The 22,689-nt window shown below is 36.1% G+C and overlaps 2 protein-coding genes across 3 annotated transcripts in view; one reads left to right on the top strand and one right to left on the bottom strand.

Annotated features, from left to right (window-relative positions):
- The window catches only part of LOC306859385 (uncharacterized protein), a gene marked incomplete at both ends in the record, with an annotated part of 53,340 nt that extends 50,351 nt beyond the window's left edge, over window positions 1-2,989 (top strand). The window contains 2 exons of the mRNA XM_079400399.1: window positions 858-1,224; window positions 2,084-2,989. Coding sequence (XP_079256525.1) covers window positions 858-1,224; window positions 2,084-2,989 — 1,273 coding nt within the window. The remainder of the gene's footprint in view (window positions 1-857; window positions 1,225-2,083) is intronic.
- Window positions 775-9,784, bottom strand: mdp1 (magnesium dependent phosphatase 1). 2 transcript variants are annotated; one of them, XR_013783294.1, is made up of 7 exons: window positions 9,648-9,763; window positions 9,111-9,174; window positions 8,882-8,989; window positions 8,675-8,782; window positions 7,907-7,992; window positions 7,645-7,787; window positions 775-1,099 (listed from the first exon to the last, which is right to left on the bottom strand). XR_013783294.1 is itself a non-coding variant. In XM_079400274.1 (6 exons), the coding sequence occupies exons 1-6, from the start codon at window positions 9,679-9,681 to the stop codon at window positions 7,705-7,707; spliced, it is 483 nt and encodes a 160-aa protein (XP_079256400.1). In that variant the 5' UTR covers window positions 9,682-9,784; the 3' UTR covers window positions 7,014-7,704. The 2 variants fall into 2 exon arrangements, 1 of the variants encoding a protein (XP_079256400.1); XM_079400274.1 differs by lacking the exon at window positions 775-1,099 and having other exon boundaries at window positions 7,014-7,787; window positions 9,648-9,784.
- Window positions 9,785-22,689: the final 12,905 nt, after the last annotated feature.

Below are 22,689 nucleotides of genomic sequence, written 5' to 3'. Positions count from 1 at the left end.
AGAAGCTTTATGCAATGTTTATGTAACTGGTTACTAGCTTAAAGCTGTAATTATGGAAGCCCATTTCCTGCCACAAAAAAGTATTGCAAATCATAATTATGACATATTTGACATAAAAATTTGATAAATTATGAGATAAAAGTCTAAATTGTAATATAATCTTGACATAATTTGAGATGAAAAAATTGAAATTTTGACAAAATGTTATAACGTTACACATATGAGACACTAACCTAATTATGAGATAAAAAGTCATAATTACGAGGTAAAAGTTGAAATCATTAAATGCTTGAGTAATAATTGAGGAAAAATATGAATTTATGAGATACTAAGCCATCATTTTGAGATAAATATGTCCTAAGTAATAATTGAGGGAAAAGTTGAAATTATGAGATACTGATTATGAGATAAACAATACACGATTATCGGGATATTAGAGATACAAAGTTCTAATTATGAGATATCACAATTTCCACAAAAAATACTAAGCAGCACAGTTGTTTTCGACATTGATAATAATAAATGTTTCTTAAGCACCAAATCAGCGTTAAGTCATAATTATGAGATAGATGTGAACATTATGACAAAAAGTAATAACATAAGTGAAAAATATGAGACAGTCACAATTTTGAGCAATTATGAGATACTAAGTCAAAATCTTGACATACTATGTAATATCAAAATTATGACATTCTAAATTGAAATTTTCTCATAATTTTTACATTTTATGTCACTTTTTTTTTTTTTTTTACTTATAATCTTTTTTTTTTTCTTACGTGGCTGAAATAGGCTTCTATACTTAACCATTAAACTAATTCATCCATTTTAGTTTCCTAATTTCTATTTTATTATAACAGGTATTCTCAGGATAATTTAGACAGCATCAGAACCTTCAGTTGGAGTCAGAGTTTGGGTTTGGACCCGCACCGTCCCGTCTCTGCACCCCTCTATGGACGGTACTGCTACAGCATCCAGACACTTCCAGCTTCGAGAAACAGGCTCGGCCCGTTCAACTCCAGGCTGGATCTCGCCAAACTGGCGTATGCTCTTCCCAGCAGCCAAGGCCAGGCCGGTGGCCCTTTAGAATCCGGTTCTGTATCTATCGGCAAGAGCAGGGATGGATCAGAACATAAAAGAGCAGATGGATCCACCGACAGCCTTCCAAAAGAAAGTGAGACAGGAAGTGAGGTCATCTCTGAGAGCCACACACTCAGCCAGGATCAGGTATCCTTCCTGCCACAAACTATTTATCATATTACAATCCTATAGAGCACAACAGCATGGGTTCTGGGAGTGAAAATCCCATTTATTGCCTCTATAATTTATAAACTTAGCTATACAGAGCTACTATGACAACTGAGTATCGCAGTCGTATTTGACAACACTACATCTGAAGTTTGTTAGCGATGAGATGTGCTTCTTTTGAAGCCACAAATCAGTGTGATTTCAACTTAATTTCCACCAAATCACAGAGACTGTTGTTGCTAAAGTATGTAAATGAATATTTATACCAAATGAGCTCAATAGTGGCCAATAGTGAGTCAGTTTCGTATAATCTCAATGATTAAATCTTCATGTTATAATGTCTTTAAATCTGAGATCCCAGATTAATACATTGTTTATCAAGGATGCAATAAATTGATCAAAAGTAACAGTAAATACATTTATAATGTTACAAAATATTTCTATTTCAAATTTGAAGGCTGTAATTTTTTTAATTTTCTTTATATCATAGAATCCTGAAAAAATATTATATTCAATATTGATAATAATAAGAAATGTTTCTTACGCATCAAATCAGCATATTAAAATGGTTTCTGAAGGATCATTTGACATTGAAGACTGGAGTAATGATGCTGAAAATTCAGCTTTGCATCACAGGAATAAATAACATTTGAAAATATATTCAAATAGAAAACGGTTCTTTAAAATTGTAATAATATTTCACAATATTACTGTTTTTACTGTATTTTTGATCAAATAAATGCTGCCTTGGTGAGCATAAGAGATTTTTTCAAAAACAACCCGAAACTATTGACCTATTAAATGGCCTGATCATGTTCTTCACTCTTTTCTCTCTCAGTCTGTGCATTCAGACCAGGTTCTGTTCGTGAAGGGCTGCAGTCAGAGCGGTTCCTGCTCCGAGGCCTCCAACACTTCTGTCAGCCATAAACCCGAGGTGTCCCCTCACTGCTTGACCACACGGGCCTCCATTTCCACCATCACCACAGACGACTCCACCCCCGCCTCAGCTTTGGACAAAAATGGGGACGCTCCCCTCATCAGCACCAGCGAGAGCTCCACCAGCCTGAGCGCGACGGAGATGTCATTCAGAACAATGGAAGGTACTTTGCTGAGGGCCGGCGGAGGGATACCTTTGACCGGGACGACAATTCTCTACCCAGAAGCTGCTGGACTAATGGGCTTGTACGGGGTGGGCGGGCAGAACTATGTGCCACACCTAGTGATGCCCCTCCCTGGAGGGGCGGGGCTATATGAAAGAGGGTGGGGCTTGGGGAATGGGAAGGTTGGCCAAGTGAACTCGGAAAAGGCAGGTGCAGATTCGTTGACAAACCGTATGGGCGATTTCCTGCAGCACCGTCTAGCCCTGGTGACCTTTGACCCCATGCAGCCACCATACGACTCGCTGCAGACGTACGGATTGGAGGGGGGCGGCTCACAGGCCACGTCTCTCAGTTCGCTCGAAAGCGAGGCCGAAAAAGATACAGAGGGACAGAAACACAGATTTGACGAGTGGGGACCCAAGTTCGACAGGTTGCTTGATATTTTCAGGGAACGAGCGAAAGAAAAAGAGGATCACGAAAAACACCAGGGTGAGCGTTTAAAAGAAGAACATCTGGAAGAGGAACTGAACAAGACAGAAGACAAGAGTGAGACAGAAACGAGAAAAGAGGATGAAACAAATGATTTGAACGAGACACAGCGGGCCAAGGAGGAAAACACAGAAGAATTGGAAGCAATGCACTAAAGAGGAAATGGGAGTAATGAGGGAGGATGTGATGTCACATCGTGAGCTTTCAAAAGCAATAAGTGCTGAAAGGAGCCAATGAGCACAATCTGGACAAAGAGAATTTTATATGGACCTGCCAAAAACCAGTATGTCAGTGTTTTTAGAGGAGCAGAGAGTCTTATGTAAGTCACTGGCGTTCGTTCATTTGACGTCCAGCCACACACACAAACGTCATCTATATCTAAATCATTTACTTCTCATATTTTCAGTGTGGTCTCAGACTTTTATACCCAGGATTAACATGGTGATCAGATCATCAGTTTTTATGGCCTCGGGATGTGAAAAAGATGACAGACATGGCTTTCTTACAGTCTGCTTGCTTGATTTAATCAACAATATCTGATTATTTATCAAATGATTTCACCACTAGAATGAATTTAATTTCATTATTATTTATTTTAATTTAAATAAATAAATAAAAATCAATTAATAGAATTTTCATGTTTATGTTTTCCGCTTTTATTTGATTTTAGTTTCATTTTTATTCATTTTGCCAATTTTATTTGTGATTGCATATATCGCAAGTACAAAAATGTTTGTTTGCATAATATATGTGTGTACTGTATATATTTATGTATATATATATATATATAAATACACACATACATGTATATATTTAAGAAATATGTCATATTTATAAATCATACATCATACACATGTATATATTTTTTTCTTAAATATACACATGTATGTGTATTTATATATACATATAAATATTTACATTTATTTCTATTTCAGATTTAGTTTTTGTCATTTTAGTACCTAAACTTAAACATATTTAATTGTTATTTTTTAGTTCAGTTTTTCTTTTCATAATTGATTTGATTTAAATTCCCGAAAACTTTATTCAATTTTAAGTTTGAGTTAACTGAATTACACCTGGAAATGTGTTTCTCTCCCCAATGAAAGCATTTTAAATCTCCATTTCTTTACTTCTATTAAAATCATTTATTTAGTGATGTTGAAAAATGTAAGAAATTATAAAAAAAAAAAAATTATCTGAATTATCCATCAGTGTTTTTAAAATTCAATAAATGACAGAAATGTTTCAGTTTACGCAACCTGTAATATGCAAGTGGCGATTTGACATGATTTCTCATTAAATATGGCATATAAGGTGGGGAATCCACCGAAATAGGGCACATCTTGTTCCGCACACACATATTAGCAGCACGTGTCTTAGTCGTCTCTTTCAGCGTTCTCCCGTTACACCTAAGTTAATAATTCACCTCGTCATGACAAGCCAAAGTTATGAAACATCTCATTTCTGAAATATTGATTTCAGAAAAATAGGTCTCATGAAATATGTACAATCGCTGACAAACTCATATTGATGCTTGTGTATTAATAAGGCAACGCTCTCTCACACGGATTTTGACAGCGAGGAAGCTAAACTGTTTAAAACGGTTCGATAAAAGGCTGGTTTTTACCAGGTCGCTGCAACCATACACACGGCGATGCATAAAGATGATTTGTGCATGGCTTACTTCTATCCATTTTTAGATCGGTTTTCCTCTCTTCACTAGTCAGGATGCATAGCTTGGTTTAGACCTCCTGAACCGCTTCAATTCTTTAACCCTTTTTGTTTTTATGGAAGACCTATGCAACTGAAACTTTGAGACAGTGAACATCTGAACTGAATGTGATCCTGTTTTCTATCGTTTTTTTTGTCCTGTATACGTTCTCATGTACAGATGTAAATATCATTGGAGAACTGACAAACCTTTTGGACCTGAAAGATTATGTAAATCTGAATCCGTTTATGTAAATGTTGAATTCAATCCTACTGTAAAACCACAGCTGGAAGATCCAGAGAATTTCCAATGTGTTGTACGATCTCTTGTCAAACTGACCGTCATCTGATGTTCAATAAATGGTGTACAGTGAACTTTGGTAAATGTGGACCTATGTACATATGACTGACTTTCTTCGGTGAAGCACAAATGAAATATTCTCTATTCCAATAAATGGAAGTTTGCAGTGATCTGTCAAGCTCTCAAAAGGACAAAATGCACCATTTGTGACCCTGGAGCAGAAAACCAGTCATAAGGGTCAGTTTTTCGAAATTGAGATTTATACATCATCTGAAATCTGAATAAACAAGCAATGGTTTGTTAGGATAGGACAATATCTGGCAGAGATGCAACTATTTGAAAATCTGGAATCTGAGGGTGCAAAAAAAATCTAAATATTGAAAAAATCGTATCAAATTAAGTTCTTAGCCATGCGTATTACTAATCAAAAATTAAGTTTTCATATATGTACAGTAGGAAATGTACAAAATATCTTCATGGAACATGATCTTTACTTAATATCCTAATGATTTTTGGCATTTAAAAAGAAAAATCAATACTTTTGACCCATACAATGCATCTATCGCTACAAATATGCTGATTTTGTATATAAAACTATATATATATATATATATATTTTTGTTTCCCCCCCCCCCAAACTAAATACCTACTATAAAAAGTAAATTGTTAAGGTCCATGCATGTGTTGAATTAAAAAAAAAAAAAAAAAAAAATCATAAATATGTATCAGTTATGTTGCCTGTTATGTTGAGCATTAAGAACAAAATCCATTAAAATTAACCATTATTATTATTATTAATATAATGGCTCATATCAAACTCGTTTTTAAATGTTCATCATACACAAACGCTATTTTTTTTTTCTTTAGTGTTTCATTGAAAGCTTTAAATATATGATACAGTGTTGGCTAGTGCGTAATTATAATCCACTGCATCAATTTTTCAGCCGGCGTGAATTATTAAAATCCTTTTAAGATCTAGCAGGGGCAGGCACGCCACAAACTTCCAAACTACAGAAAACGTTAGCATCTCGAGCTGACACCAAACCACTGTGATGTTCAGAGGGAGAATGCGCTTTTATTGCACTGTCACTTTGCTTTCTATGCGAGACGCCAACGAAAGAGAAGAAAGCGAGGTAGAAGCGCGCTTTAGGCTTTAGACCTCAGGATGAGAGATCCAGATCAAGTGCATCTCTCCGTCTGTCTCTTGAACTGTATGATGTGTGCAGCACTTTCTGCTTTTATCTAAACAGGTTGTCAGCGAGACACAGAATCACTTGTTCAGAAGAAAGCCGGGATCTAGAAGGCAAAGGCACGCCGCCATTAATACCGTGAGCTGGAATAACATTACATTAGAAGGAAAGGAGGCCAGCGGGCTTTTAGACCTTTAGCGATGCTGCCCGCTAGCGCTAAATTATTCAGCAAAACACACAAACCGCCACAGATAAAGTTTTTTTTCAAGACAGCGTCGTCTGCTATATGTAATTCACATTTGATAGCGCTGAAGGCCACCTGGTCCCTGTAGCCGTTAGCAATCTCTTATTTAAAGAGCTGGAAATGTAGCTGCGCTAATGACACGAGTTATGAGGATTATGAGAGATCCTGCTGTCACCTGCTCTGAGATGATGTCCTCTGGCTGTTTGTGTGCTCGCTGAAGAAATGAAACCTTCATGAAGGACTTTAATTAACATTTGTTTTCTCCCAGACTACCTCAAGACCACTGTGAGGAGGATAGAATTATAATGGGCTGATTCCTCAGAAGAGCACGCTTCACTACTTCATAGTTGAAGTCAAACTGTTTTAGGAGTGATATACTGTTATAGTTTTTCGTAATATTTTCTGTTTGCGTTTTAATTTTAGTTACAGTTTTAGTCATTTTGTTCGTTGTGCTTTTGTCATTTTGAATTAGGCTACCTTTTTAATAGTTGCTGAAATGAAATGTTTTAAAAATAGTTTCAAGAAATGTTTTTTTTTTTTTTTTTTATAGCTTTAGTTAATGAACATTGTTTTTTTTTTTTTTCAAACCTTGGAAGATAAATAGCCTACATTTATAATTTTTTTATTTTTTAAATAAGTTGTTTATCCTCACTGAGGCTGAATTTATTTGGTTAAAAATACAGTGAACATCAATATCGTGTAAACATCAATATTGTAATATAATATTACAATTTAAAATCACTGTTTTTTATTAGAATATATTTTAAAATGCAATTTATTCCTGTCATGTAAAGCTGTATTTTCAGCATCATTCCTCCAGTCTTCAGTATCACGATCCTTCAGAATTCACTCTAATATGCTGATTTGGTTCTCAAGAAACATTTCTGATTATCATCAACAGTTCAGCTGCTTAATGCTTTTATGGAAACTGATATTTGAGGATTCTATGCTGAAAAAAATAAATCATAATACCTGCAAGAACTTATTTGAAATATAATTTTTTTGTAACATTTTATTGACACGCATGATCAATTTAATGCTTTCTTGCTGAATAAAAGTATTAAAAAAAAACTTTGAATAGTATAAATGGACAAATATTTCAGTACTCTAAAAGCTATCAATTAAATCTAGAATTTTTACTTTTATATATAAAAATATTGTATTTTTGTGTGGAGAAATGAACTCAATTAGAGACAAATAAGAGAAAAAATTACATTTTAAAAAGAGGCCAACAAAAAAATAAAAGCCATGTTTTGTAAATATAAAACTATTTTTCCATTGTAGTCAAGTTAAAAACGGTTGATTGCACAGAAACAAGCACTAAACATGACACTCCTAGTCCTCTATACATGTCAGTTTTTTTACCAAAGAAAAAAGGGTTCTTCTTCATTTGCAGCAGCTGCATCTCCACAGGACCAGATGCCTTCACTGCTTCTTGCTGAACTGCTCAAGTGCTTTCTTGACTAGATCCAAGGTGATGGCATTACGAACCATCACACAGTCAACACCTAAAAGAGCAGGAAACAGCAGCTGATTCAACCGGACGGACAGTCTCCAACTTCCACCGTACAGTTCCTGATCCCTGAAGCAGCTATAAAGGTTTGCGGAGGAGAGTAAGCAGACTTACCCAGCCTGCCAACCTCCAAGATGTTCCTATCCTCATCATCAAAGAACATCATGTCAGAAAACTGGACGCCACTGTCAGCTTTCAGCCTGGAGACAGAACAACAGTCAGACGGTCTGAGGTACTGTAGACACGCACACATGTGAGCGAGACGCCGCATGCAAACACAGACGCACACACTATTATGCCACTTTGATTTAGACCAGAACTGTGAAATTACACACTAAACTGTGTTTCTGAAAGATTTTTATACTCTACACGGCTACATTTATTTGATTAAAAAGTACAGTATTATTGTGAAATATTGTAATTTAAAATAACTGTTTGAATACATGTTAAAATATAATTCATTTGATGTGAAGCTGATGATTAATAAGTAATATTTTTATGGAAACTATGCTAATTGTTTTTTCAGGATTTATTGATGAATAGAAAGAACATGATCTGTAACATTATTAGTCTTTACTGTCACTTTTGATCAATTGAAAGTGTCCTTGTAGAATAAACATATTCATTTATTTTTCAAAATTGACAAAAAAAGAAAAAAAAATTATTAATCCAAATTTTGACCGGTATTATACATGTTCTAATTACAGTTTTACATATTCTAAAGAAACTGGGAATGGTGCTAGAATGTTACGTTGGTTGCACTATAGAGTTACTCATATGTTCACATTGTTTTTTTAGTATTGCATTGTGGTTGCTAGAGTGTTTTATGTGGCTACTAGGGGTTTACTGATTACTAGTCAAATTCAAAAGTCCTTTCTGTACCTTTTAAAATGAGTGAGCTTTGAACCGGGGTAGATCTCCTTGAAGGAAATGTATTGGTCAAGTTTATAGAGTGACAGCAGCTGATTGGCTCCTTCCGGATCACTGGATCTTTGAGAAACAGAAAAAGAACACAGCTTTGTTATATATATATATGATTTAGAACATCATCTAGTCGATGTGTGCTCATTCGATCATTCGCAATCTTACCGTGATGCAATGCCTATCTTGAACCCCTGACTATGCAGTGAGCTCAGGATCTCTTTAGTATCATGATAAATGGGAACCGTGGCAAATCTTGAATCCCTCACCGTGCCGCTGGAGAAGCAGATGAGTCAGTGTGTTCAAGCAAAAAAGCAAAAACTTCAGGATAAACATCTCTGACGTATGTTAAGGGAGAACAAACTATGAATTAACGCTATAGCTGATGAAGGCAAACCTGTCATCGATGTGAAACGGTGGATTAACGTGGGTGTCGACCCAGAATGGCCAGAGGGTGTAATCTGTTTAAATCCAAGAGAGGAAAAAATATATAAGTGGAATTTATATATAATAGGGGCGTCATTATATACCGGTCTTGACGATAAGCGTTATATAAAAAAATATATATATATTGGTATTGTGGTAATTTAATCACTATTTATCAGTATGTAAAAAAAAAATTATAGTATAAATGATAGTATTACAGCCTTGACAATCTTTACATTTCTGTCAAAGGTGGTCAACAGTCAGTTGTGGATACCATAAATGAATAAAATAATACTATTTCTGCCACACACACACACACACACACACACAATATCTGGCCAAGTTAGTACAGTTATTGTTACTGCAGTAAACGTGTTATTTGGTATCAATGTCACCAAACATATTCTGTGGTCTATACAGTATGAAAATACATGAGGAAGTGTATTTACCTTTTTATAAATCTGTAACGTTATTCTAAAGTACAACTTTAAAAAGTGTGAAATCTTACCGAGGTCGAACACTATTAATTTCGGCTTAGACATCTTTGATTAGCGACTGACAAGAGAAAAACTGGACACAACTCAAATAATGTGTTCACAGCATGCTTTCGTTTACCGGTAATGCGGAAGTAGCGTCAACAACGTCAACGACGTCAGCAATGCGTACGAAGTTACGTGGCTTTGAGGTTTTGCAACCAACCCTCAAAAACAAAAACAAGAATAACAACATAATTTTGTTGGGGCTGAGTAAGATCGTATATGGTGGGTGAGGTGGTATAAAATGTAAAAATGCAATTTGCAACAATAAAAATTATATGACAAAAAAACAACAGCAATAACATTATATATATATATATATACACCTTTTATATCTAATAATAATTAGATATAAATGGTTTATGCTATTTTGTTATTATATTACCTAGCAGAAAAAAAATAAGAATATATATTTAGACTTTTATAAAATAAAGTATTATGTTTGATATCATTAATGTATTCAGATACATATACATTTGAATGTGAAAGGGGAGGGGCCAGCTAAAATTCTGAAAGTTTTTGCACTTTGTTGGAAGGGGTTCATGTCAAGTCAAGTCACAGTTATTTAAATAGCACTTTTAACAATACAGATTGAGTCAAAGGCGCTTTACAGTATCAAATAGGAAAATAGTGTGTTGGTAATGCAAAAGGACAATAGTAAACACTCAATAAACACTCAGTTCACATACATGTATTATGGTTTTACAAAAGCAAAAACTCTGTAACTACAGTATTTTGGCATATTATGGTTATCATAGTGTTTTTTATACAAGAGACCGAAACATATTAGGAGTTAGAAGATGCCTTGAAAATAATATCAAGTGATGATTGCATGAGTAATATTAGTGGAAATATTTATTGCTATGATTTTACATAGTTTACAGAATACTTGTTTATATATTTACATAATATTTAAATATTATTCATTATTGTGCCTTATTTTATTAATAATCTGGGTTAATGATCAAATAAATGACCAGTTTAACTAAATTTAAATCATACTTGTCAAGTATTAAAGTAGTCATAAAATAGTCTTAAGTGATATCCTCCATTATATTCTCACTTTTTTTTTAAATATATTTACAGTTGGCAGAAATGCATCCTTAATGGTAGTCATGTTGTATTTTGACTGTATATACTGAGAATAAACAAGCATCCAGGGAATTCATATAAATGCAAGACCAAATCAGACACATACCAAAGTAGAAATCAGGAACACCAAAAACAATGCTTCGCAAAATTTTATTCAAATTCATGTGCAAATAGTTTAAGTGTTAGTATTTATTAAATAGTCTGTGCTCTGTGTTTTTAGCGGCACATTGCTGCCTGGTTGCCCTGTAGCTGTTGTTTTCGCTGCTCCACAAGTTCAGCATTGAGGGACATCAGCTGCGTCAGGAAGCACATGGAGGGCTTGATGTGACGCAATCGATGGATTCCTCCACCATCATGTCACGGTGGATCATCAGATATACCAGAAAAAGTGTAGGGGAGTAGCTGACACCATCACAGCAGTGAATTAACACCTTATCTGTGGAAATAAAAAACAAAGATGGTCCAAAAAGCTCATTTTCTAAAAATTGGTCACTGCAGAACACTTGATAAAGGATCTTACTTTCTGGGTTCCTCAGGGCCTTGCGGATGAATTTGGCAGCTAGTAAGACGTACATGCCCATGTTCAAACCATCTCTGTGTGTTGTAGGCAAGCCACAATACAAAGACACAAACTGCAGCACAAAAAGTGTTTTTCAGCAGTAATGTGAACTACAGTATTTTATTTTGTTTTTAACCCTGCTGTACCGAAAACATATCGAGCCATAAACAATTCTGTGTGAGCTATGCTCACAATGGACTTATTTTTCCAGAAAAATTTTCCTGAAATATTCACATTTCGTCCGACATTTTTATTTGCACCTCATTGCAATGTTGGATTTCAACTGCTCAAGTTGACATTTACCTGTTGGGATGTATTCCTCAGAAGTTTCAGAAGAAACATCCATGCCTTCCTGATCGATCTCACTGATGCTTCCCTGCACTTCTGCGGAAGGCTCCACTGGATCGGTCAGTTCTTCAGACACCAGTGACACCGACTCTGAGATGGCATCGTTGACGTCAGCCTCCAGCTGCACATCTTTCTCCTTACAGGAGACTTCATCCAGCTGCACATCTGTCTCCTTACAGGAGATTTCTTCCATCTGCACATCTTTTTCCTCACAGAAAACTTCTTCCAGCTGCACATGTATGTTCTCTGGTTTATAGCAACTGAAATGGTCATAGATGGCACTGGTGATCTCTGACTCCACATCTTGGTCATCTGATGCCCAGAAACTGTCAGTGCAGTAGAAGACGCCATTGACATAAACATCCACAAGCACCTCTCTCGGTTCTGAAGACATGATGGTGTCTGGTGTTTTGGATCTGATAATGTCAGATGTAGAGTTGCCAAATTGTATGTGAAACACACTGTGAGTATAGATTGAGTCTATAAACTGTATGTGTCAACACGCCGAGTATAGACTCAACAGTGTTTGAACCCAGATAGCAAGCACACTCAGGCCAATTCTGGCTGCAATGCGGCACTGTCGGCTCAGTCTCAACATCGGTGAGAAGAGAATGGTCCAGAGCGGCGCCGACTCAACAAAACACTTCTGGCTGACAGACGGCTTTTTCTCTATGGGCCGATCTTGGCTGAAAGCTATTGTACGCACGGCAGGTCTGCACTCCTATCTACCTTCGGCCCGAGTTGGTTTAGTTTTGTGGTAACACTGCCGTGTGGGAAGCTCTGACACAGAAAAACACTATAGATTCGTAAGAGAAAGGCATAAATATAAGTGCATCATCTTTTGTTCTTGAATGGAGGCCTAATCTGTCTGCTGCACTAGAACAGGTTCAATTTTTAGAGTGAATTAAACATTTTGAAGCGTATATATATGCCGTATGATGCCGTATATATGCCATACTTATTTTACTGTGGTGGGGATTATTATGAGCAATCAAATTTAAAAGTTTAATCTGAACACTTTATATATGTAAGCAGCAATCTGAAATCTTTTTTCTTTTTTTTACAGAAATTCTAAACTTATGCATGAACACTCATCAAACATATGAGGTGCGAATTCTGGGTCTGGTCCTAATGACTGTAAAAAAACTGTAATGCTTAAGATTTAATAATACCTTACTACAATATATATTTATACATATATTTCAAGGCTGCAATTTGGAAAAACTTTCAAGCTAATGCTGCTGAAATGGAGGTCAAGGAGACTATAGGTGGCTCCAGCTGGCAGATCAAAAGGACGGACTTCAGGAGGCAGACACACTCTGTGAGTTTAAAAGTCCCATCTCTTTAACCTTCCATACACCAGTGGCATAGCCACGAGGGGGCCTGGGGGGGCCTAGGCCCCCTCATTTACATGTCCGGCCCCCTCAGATTTCTGATTGCTTAAAAAAAAAAACTTTAACTGTCAAATCCCTGGTAACACTTTATTTCGATAGTCTACTTTACACATTCTACTAACAGTAAGTAACTTTGCAACTACATGTCAACTAGCAGTCATTAGAGTATTAGTAGACTGTCTGCTTATCTGCTAGCACTTTATTTCGATGGGTCCACAACATACAACACACTGGCTATGAGAAACTTTGCAAGTATATGTCAAATTATTCTACCAACCCTAAACCTAACCTAACAGTGTACTCTTGAGAGCTAGTAGATATGTAGTTGCAAATGAATGAGAATTAGTTGACATGTAGTTGACGCAGTTACAAAGTTACTTATAGTTAGAAGCATGTGAACTCTCAAAATAAAGTGTAACCAAATCCCTGAAAGGATCTTTATGCTGCACCAATTAGGGTAAGCAACAACACTTCCCATTATATCTAATGTATTTGTTCATTTATAAGAAGAATGACATCTATATTAGTCGCTTATATACTGTCTCACCCTTATCCCTAGGTTACAGTAATCAGCTGATTCAGCCGGTATCCAGACCAGACGGTGGACCTGCACCCAGGATCAACCACAACACATCCCTGAATGTCAGCGGAGACCATGTCAACTAGATGACAGAGCTCTGTGAAGACCTCATTGATGGCCCCAGCACAGATCCTCAGCAAAGACTTCGAGAACCAGACAAGCCCTCTGCACAGACTCTTTTTACCAGCTTCACCTGCTGGCATGATGTTTCTTCAAGCAGAAGATGTTGTATGAAATATTCTGAATGATATCATTCCACAATCTGAATTGTGATGCAGCCTGGAATAATCACACCACATTCATTCGTTTGGCCAGAGGAGAACATGGTTTCCTGACTGAGTTTGGTCTTGTTTGGGTTCCTTGTCACTGTTGCCTTTTGTCTTGCTTAGTTGAAGACACTTAGGTCCGGTTTCACAGACAGGGTTTAGACTAAACCAGGATCAGGCCATTGTTCAATTAGGAAATTTAAGTAATTTTTATTAACATGCCTTAGAAAAAAAACATTACTGGTGTGCATCTTGAGACAAAACAAAGGCACTGGTATATATTTTAAGATCAGTCAGTGCAAGTTTCTTTCAGTTAAAACAGCTCAGATTTACACTTTAGTCTGGGACTAGGCTTAAACCTTGTCCGGGGGTTGATATTCAGCAATATTATTGACTTGACTGCACTGACGCCATTTGATAAGAACTGAACTGAATTATGACACATAATGCTTTTTATATAATATACAGTAAATATAATTTACTTGTTACTTTGTGGTTTAAAAAGTGTTCATGTTTATACTGTAGTGCATTTGTTCATTGTTAATATATATATTTATATTAAAGTATTTGGTAATTTTATAATTTAAGCCTTTTTAATGCTTTTAAATGGTTGTTTCTTTTTCACTGCTGAATTACATTTAGCAGTTTCTGGGCCACATTTGGCCCGGGGACCAAGCCGAGTCTCAGCCGGATCTGGCTTAAAGTGTCTGGGCCAGATCTGGGCCACATAAAATAATAGAAGTCACTACTCTACAGTGTGCAGGCCAGATCTGGGACACGTCAACAAATAAGAGTCATTTTATAGGGCGTGGGCCGCATCTGGGCCAGAGGAAATTGTTTGAGTCGGTTTCAGTGTGTGGGCCAGTTTTGGGCCAGGGATATCAACTGGGTGAAGAGCCATGGGCGGACATTATGCAAATGTGTTACTTTGTGACATACAGCCATAACAGTATTTAACAGTAATCAAATTCCTGACGACTCATTTAGGCGATTGCGAGCCAAAAAAAATAGTCAATAACTTGATATATGACAAGAAGTGTTCCAATTAAGTTTATAAGAAATTGTCTTGTGCAGAAAAGCTATCCTGGTCCGATAAGAAGGGACTATATTTTTCAACATCTAAATAGGAAACCAATTAATGAATTTAGATGCAAGTATTTGCTATTTCCTCTTCCACATTTTCAAAGACATTTTCAACCCATATATCAAAAACATTACATATCCTGACTTTAATTAAAAGGGTAGCCTTCTTAAGGTAAAGCATTTGTACCCCGAGAAAATGCTCAACGAACATGTACAGGTGCTGTCATAAAATTAGAATATCATGAAAAAGTTTATTTATTTCAGTAATACCATTCAAAAAGTGAAGCTTGTATATTAGATTCATTCATTACACACAGACTGATATATTTCAAATGTTTATTTCCTTTAATTTTGACGATTATAACTGACAACTAATGAAAGTCCCAAATTCAGTATCTCAGAAAATTAGAATATTGTGAAAATGTTCAATATTGAAGACCCCTGGTGCCACACTCTAATCAGCTAATTAAATCAAAACACCTGCAAAAGCCTTTAAATGGTCTCTCAGTCTAGTTCTGTAGGCTACACAATCATGGGGAAGACTGCTGACTTGACAGTTGTCGAAAAGACGACCATTGACACCTTGCACAAGGAGGGCAAGACACAAAAGGTCATTGCTAAAGAGGCTGGCTGTTCACAGAGCTCTGTGTCCAAGCACATTAACAGAGAGGCGAAGGGAAGGACAAGATGTGGTAGAAAACAAGTGTACAAGCAATAGAGATAACCGCACCCTGGAGAGGATTGTGAAACAAAACCCATTCAAAGATGTGGGGGAGATTCACAAAGAGTGGACTGCAGCTGGAGTCATTGCTTCAAGAACCACCACGCACAGACGTATGCAAGACATGGGTTTCAGCTGTCGCATTCCTTGTCAAGCCACTCTTGAACAAGAGACAGCGTCAGAAGCGTCTTGACTGGACTGCTGCTGAGTGGTCCAAAGTTATGTTCTCTGATGAAAGTAAATCAAGGTCCCAGAGTCTGGAGGAAGAGAGGAGAGGCACATAATCCACGTTGCTTGAGGTCCAGTGTAAAGTTTCCACAGTCATTGATGGTTCGGGGTGCCATGTCATCTGCTGGTGTTGGTCCATTGTGTTTTCTGAGGTCCAAGGTCAACGCAGCCGTCTACCAGGAAGTTTTAGAGCACTTCATGCTTCCTGCTGCTGACCAACTTTATGGAGATGCAGATTTCATTTTCCAACAGGACTTGGCACCTGCACACACCGCCAAAGCTACCAGTACCTGGTTTAAGGACCATGGTATCCCTGTTCTTGATTGGCCAGCAAACTCGCCTGACCTTAACCCCATAGAAAACCTATGGGGTATTGTGAAGAGGAAGATGCAATACGCCAGACCCAACAATTCAGAAGAGCTGAAGGCCACTATCAGAGCAACATGGGCTCTCATAACACCTGAGCAGTGCCACAGACTGATCGACTCCATGCCACACCGCATTGCTGCAGTAATCCAGGCCAAAGGAGCCCCAACTAAATATTGAGTGCTGTACATGCTCATACTTTTCATGTTCATACTTTTCAGTTGGCCAACATTTCTAAAAATCATTTTTTTTGCATTGGTCTTAATTGATATTCTAATTTTCTGAGATACTGAATTTGGGACTTTCATTAGTTGTCAGTTATAATCATCAAAATTAAAGGAAATAAACATTTGAAATATATCAGTCTGTGTGTAATGAATGAATCTAATATACAAGTTTCACTTTTTGAATGGTATTACTGAAACAAATCAACTTTTTCATGATATTCTAATTTTATGACCAGCACCTGTATATTCGACGAACATTCTATAGGCTAGAATTATAAAGCTTCATTGTTTACAATAGGGGAAAATATGACAATACAGATTAAACCTTTTTGTATTTTCTTTTTTGTATTTTATTTATTTATGAAGCTGTTTCATTGCAGTGGTTATGTCTACATAAAAAATTGATAGGTACAGTGTACAAAATGTTTTCGAAGTTGTAAATGAAATAGATTAGATTTCAGTCTGGGTAGGCTACTTCAACATTTCACATTTAATTCAATGTATTAATTATAACATTTATTTGTAATTTGATGTGAAATTTAATAGCAATAAGGGAATTTGTTTTTACACCAAATTTTAATCATTTTTATTTACATTTATGTATTTATATGGCACAAAGCAATCACTTTTAATATTAAATAGCAAGCACAAACTCAAAAGCGGCAGCTCTTCTGATGCACTCAATGCCCAAATTTACTCGCTCAGGTGAGGTACAGTATGTCTTCCATCTTTCATTTCCTGCTCAAATAAAATGACATGAAATATCCTGGCTGTTCCAGATGATATCCTTCTCTCGCTCTTCCCCTCACTTCAGGCGCGTTTGATTAAACCCATATTCTGTCCCTGAAGCCTGTGGTGGTGAGGACAATGCCCATCAGAACCATCAGCCACATGGAGGCTGAGAGGAGCCGGTTGCTAGGAGACCATCAAATTCCAGATTCATCTTTGAAGAAGCTGCTGTTGATGCATTCCTGGGATAACTGAACAGACATGAAAGCGAACCACTACTGATTTACAACCACAGATGTGTCAAGAGTAATTATTCACTCATCAACTCCTTTTCTGGTTTAGTCTGTGTCTTCAGTCTGACAAGACCACAATCAAACATATAATATCACTGGTGAGCTGCCAGATTTGTGAAAGTCAATGTTACCATTGCATCTTATAATCACTTATTACAGGTTCAGTCCCCGTCGAGTTACCTGAGGTTAAGAGTCTTGATTAACCCTATAAAGCCTGCTGTAACACTTGATACTAACATTTCTAAATATCATCAAAATATCATCATGATCAAACTTTGCTGAAAAACCTGTTATACACAATCTACTACAAGCCTTGTTTTATCTGGTTTATACATATTTAGCAAGTAAAATTAGTATAACATCCAGCTTCAGCTTGGATTGAAATTATGCTGTAAAAATAATGAATTTAAGTACACATAAGAATACCTTTTTTATTAGCCTATTATTAATATTTCAAGATGAACGCTTACTTAATGTGCCCACGCTGCAAGTGAGATGTTGTGCACATGTTGTAGTTAATTTATAATGGATTTTTTTGCACCCCTTGATTACTTAGAAAAACAATCACAATGCTATGTTGCTGTGTGTTGAAATGAATTGACATGAAAAGCTTGGCATAAAGGCTGATTTGTTACTGTCTATAAATATTTATTGCCTGTAATTTAGTGCAGTGCTTCCTACTTGCCAATCTGCACCACAGTTTTCGAAGGGATTCAAATTTGCCCTGCAATGTGTTAAAAATTACAATAAAGCTCAGTATGACTTTAAGTAATGGCCTAAAGGTAAGAATTTTGTTGCAACACCCTTGAAGAAATCCCTTCAGGGATATGCTTTGGTCCAAGCTCTTCAGGAGTTTCATGTGCTGCATTAATACTAAGCTCAGTGTACACTGCTTTTAACCCCCTGGATGATTTGCTGTGTCTTCAGTCTGACAAGACCACAAAACCCCTCTAAAACCATTAAATGAGACAGGCCAGGGGCGCCAAAACTGGGGTATGCAGTAGTGCATAAGGGTGCCTCATGAGGGAGAAATCATTCTGTGAAAATCTTTAATAAAACGTTATAAATCATCACAAGCTTATTTGTTTAAAATGATGAGTGGAAATCTTTTTAAGTAAGTTCAAGATATATTTTATCACTTGAGTACATCAACTATTCGCCTTTTGACGTAATGATTGCCACAGTCACTGGCTCCGAACGTAAAAAATAAAAAAACTATATTTTAAAATGAGGACAGCAATGTCTAAGTGAGCAAACAGAGATGGGTAAGCTTACTTTTTAAATTGTCATGTCATGAAGTAAATCAAAATGTAATGTTATTGCCTGTAAGGGCAAGGGGTATTAGCATTATAATCAGTTCAGTTCCTATTTCCCTCAAAATATAAAAAAGTTGTGTCTGTTTGTGAATGTGCTTTTGATTTACATTAGAGAGAATGATCATAAACAGGGATTCAAACTAGTCACCTTTCCCCGAAAAAAGGTCATTTGTGTGATTCATGTATATCTGATGAGTTTTTGAAAACTCACTTGCCACTTCATAATTCAGCACAAAACAGTGCTGAACTTAAAAGTGTTTTAATTGTAATTTTACAATGTCTAAATATAAACCCAGAAGCAAAACATGTTAAAAGAATTATATTAGGGGGTGGAAATGGCAAATGTGTCATTGAGTGATGGTCTGTAGCCATCTACTGGTTATAGTGGGAATACTGTGTATAAAAGTAATATAAGGGCCCGTCCACATGGAGACGCGTTTAGCTGTAAACATAAAACTTTTATATCGTATCGGCGTCCAGACGGATCCGAGTTTTGGGAGCCTGAAACCAAGATTTATACACATGCTCCAGTCTTCTTCTCCATTTTTAATGTATCTCTGTGGCAGAATTACAGCACCACATACTGGTCTGGCATGTATACTACATCATTTTGAGTCGGTTTCAATGGTTTTGTGTGTACGCAGATATGTCTTGAGGCGACGCCGTGTTTACAGAATTTTTAATTTTTTTTGACCAAGGAAGAAAAAAAGTTTGGATAGGGAAAACTCTGGCTCATAAGTAATTGAAGGTCATCAGCACTGCGGTTGATGTACTGACTTTAATGACCAACTTGATGATTTATGTTCTTTAGTTATGCACTGCAGCTGAGGGGTATAAATTAATGAATATATATATATATATATATATATATATATATATATATATACAACTTACAACTATATATATATAGAAGACAACAGTGGAGCCTGAGAAGGAATATGAGAAAACAAAGAAAACCGAGGTAAATCTGGCTTGCAAACAGCATACATTATTTTGCATCATCACTCAAGCAGTACATTTGTGAAATTATGCATAGTGATAAATATGTATTTAAAATACATAATGTGCTACCTGAGAAATCAGCCGTAGCCATTTAATTCCAAATGGTGTTTAAATGTCATTTCACTGAAAAAAGGCAACACTGAAAAACTGTAGGTCCTGTATGTTTTAAGAGTTTTTCAAGAGGTTCACAGAACCAAAAATGCCCTAGCTGTTTCTTTGAATGACGGACTGCAAAATGGACATTAAAATGTTCCGTTTGTGTGGATCACTTTATTTTATCTTTGGAACATTCAAAGCCGACTGCTCATTTATGCCAGGCTTCAGATATAGATTGAGTTGAAGTTGAATAACAGGAAATTCACCCGCTGCTCATCATAATGAAATTCTAGCACCATTGCAGGTTTAAACAAGTATACTTCATTCTCACTTCGTGGATCTTTGCTAAGTGAATCCCTCTTTTCATTTCCATCTTTTTGTCATTCATTTCTCCTAAGTTCACTCTGACTTTCTCCATTTGATCTGTCAGACTGAGTGTTGCTGCATTTCACCCTGTTTCTACATTACGTCTTCTTTCTCTATGCTTTCACAGCAATTCCCAATTCTTACAGTCATTTTCCTCCGATGGATTCACCTGCTCCCGCTGAGATTTGATTGACAGGCTCTTAAGTTCAGATGTTGCCAACTAAACGCCCCGTCCCTCCGCGAGCTTCGCTTTGAAGACATCTGTATCTGTAGAGTATAGAAAGTACACAGCAATTTAAAAGAACTCATTGCAAAGTTTTCTGGCACGGTGCAGGTTTATGTAACAGATTTGGGTACAAATCTAATTCACTCCCTCAACAGCACACAAAGAAACATTATCTGTTAATCTTCCAGTAGAGGAAAAACTTTAAAAGTGATTCTGAGGGCAAGCGGGCATTTATTATTTTTTTTAGCCTCAAACAATGCAGATGTGCATCAATCTAATCAACACGCGGCTCTCATTAATAATTCCCCTCTTAACGAGACATCTCTAACTGTGGTTATTGTAATATTTATGGGACGAGCCTTTATGGTCCCGCATGAGGAATTTGTTTAATCCGTGTATATTCATATTTAAACCATAACCACGAATCCCTGTGGGAAAGAGAAATCACAAATGAGATCTCTTAATATTTCTTCAACAAAGCATTTCTACAATTCAATCTTCCCAGTAATCCCAGTAATCTTAGCTACGTCTATAGAGTTTCAGAAAATAATGTCTCAAACTGTCCTTGAATTTGCCAATATAGTTAATATGAAGGGAAACATTTCTCATCAATGTATCCCAAGGCTAGGTTATGGTAAAAAAATAATTATTTACATATTATTAGAGCTGCACACTTCCAGATATTTTTTTTTTTTTTTTTAGAATATGATCACAATTCTGAAGAACAACATATTTCAGTGATTTAAAAAAGTACTGAACAAAGCAACAAGCAGTTTACTAGAGTGTCTGAGAAAAATGCAATAAACAATTAAACTAAATCAAAAATATATAAACAGTTTATTAAACTGCCTCAATGAACAAATCTGTTGTGTGAATTCAGTGCTTCACCTATAAAACCTGTTTTCCCCACTTTCTTTTCTGAATAAATGGCATTTTGAACAATTTGGTTCAGTGATTAATTCAACGACTCACCCATTTTGTTTCGTTCTTGAACGAATCAGCACTTTCGAACAAACCAATTCACTGAATGATTTAATAACGTGTTGCCACCTGCTCAAATTGTTACAATCTGTAATTAATACAATATTTAGGGTCAAATTACTTCATTTTGATCACTGCCAATTTTTTGATCCAAACTAAGAAATTTACCCCAGAACTTCTTTGAATATTTGAAGGGGTTAACAGAACGGTCATTTAGAAATAAAATCACCTAGGAGACACATCAAAGACACATCAAAGAAATATAATATACTGAGAACTCCACTAGCCCCCTGAGCTATGAATGAGCAACATCTGAGCAATAAAATCTCTCTCATGGCCAAAAAAACATATCTATCCAGTGTTCTCCTTTTAAGTTTGGTTTATCCATGCACTGATTCACTGAGACAGCTCAGACTGCATCTGAAACTATTAAATATTCTCATTTTTTAAATTCAACTTTTTTGAGTTTTGAAACGCATAGTATGTTTTATATTAGCCTACATCAAGCTATTTTGTCTCAAAAGTAAACTTTGATCCTCTATATTTAGTTTTCTTAAAAAGCATGCAATGAAAAAACAGAATATATGATTGGGGTATATAACATATTTTATATTTTTGAGTGAACTATTCCTATCTAATTTTTAACTAGTCATACTCTTAGATTTGTTTATGCCTGGAGGGGAGATATAACGAGATAAGGCATCCTTCACACCATTTGCTTAGTTATTTCTAAAGGTGCCAAAACAACAGAGAGAATGTTAAATTGCCAATTATGTTACTTGCTTCATTTATTTATTTAGTGTTTATCCATTTATCCTTTCAAAACAAGGATACTACATTTTCACGGTTGCTAAGCGAAAAACCCAAACAAATAAGCATCTGGATAATTGCAATTGACCTCAAAAGTCGCTCATTACACCTTTTCTCAAATAAAGTATCCAAATAAAGTTTAGTCTTCTCCAGCTCAAGGATGTTTTTTTCAGATGTGCCTTGTGATCTAAAATCCATCTATCTGCAACTTAACGTCAAGATTATAACAAAAAGTTTAGGATAGGAGCTATGATTGAATATGACTTGAAGTTTGAACAACAATCTAGTAAGATAAATGATCATCTGTTAATGATTTAAATAGTTATCTTGT

Source organism: Barbus barbus, assembly GCF_936440315.1.
Source record: "Barbus barbus genome assembly, chromosome: 40".
Classification (NCBI taxonomy): Eukaryota; Metazoa; Chordata; class Actinopteri; order Cypriniformes; family Cyprinidae; genus Barbus; species Barbus barbus.
This window is presented reverse-complemented; position numbering and strand designations above follow the sequence as displayed.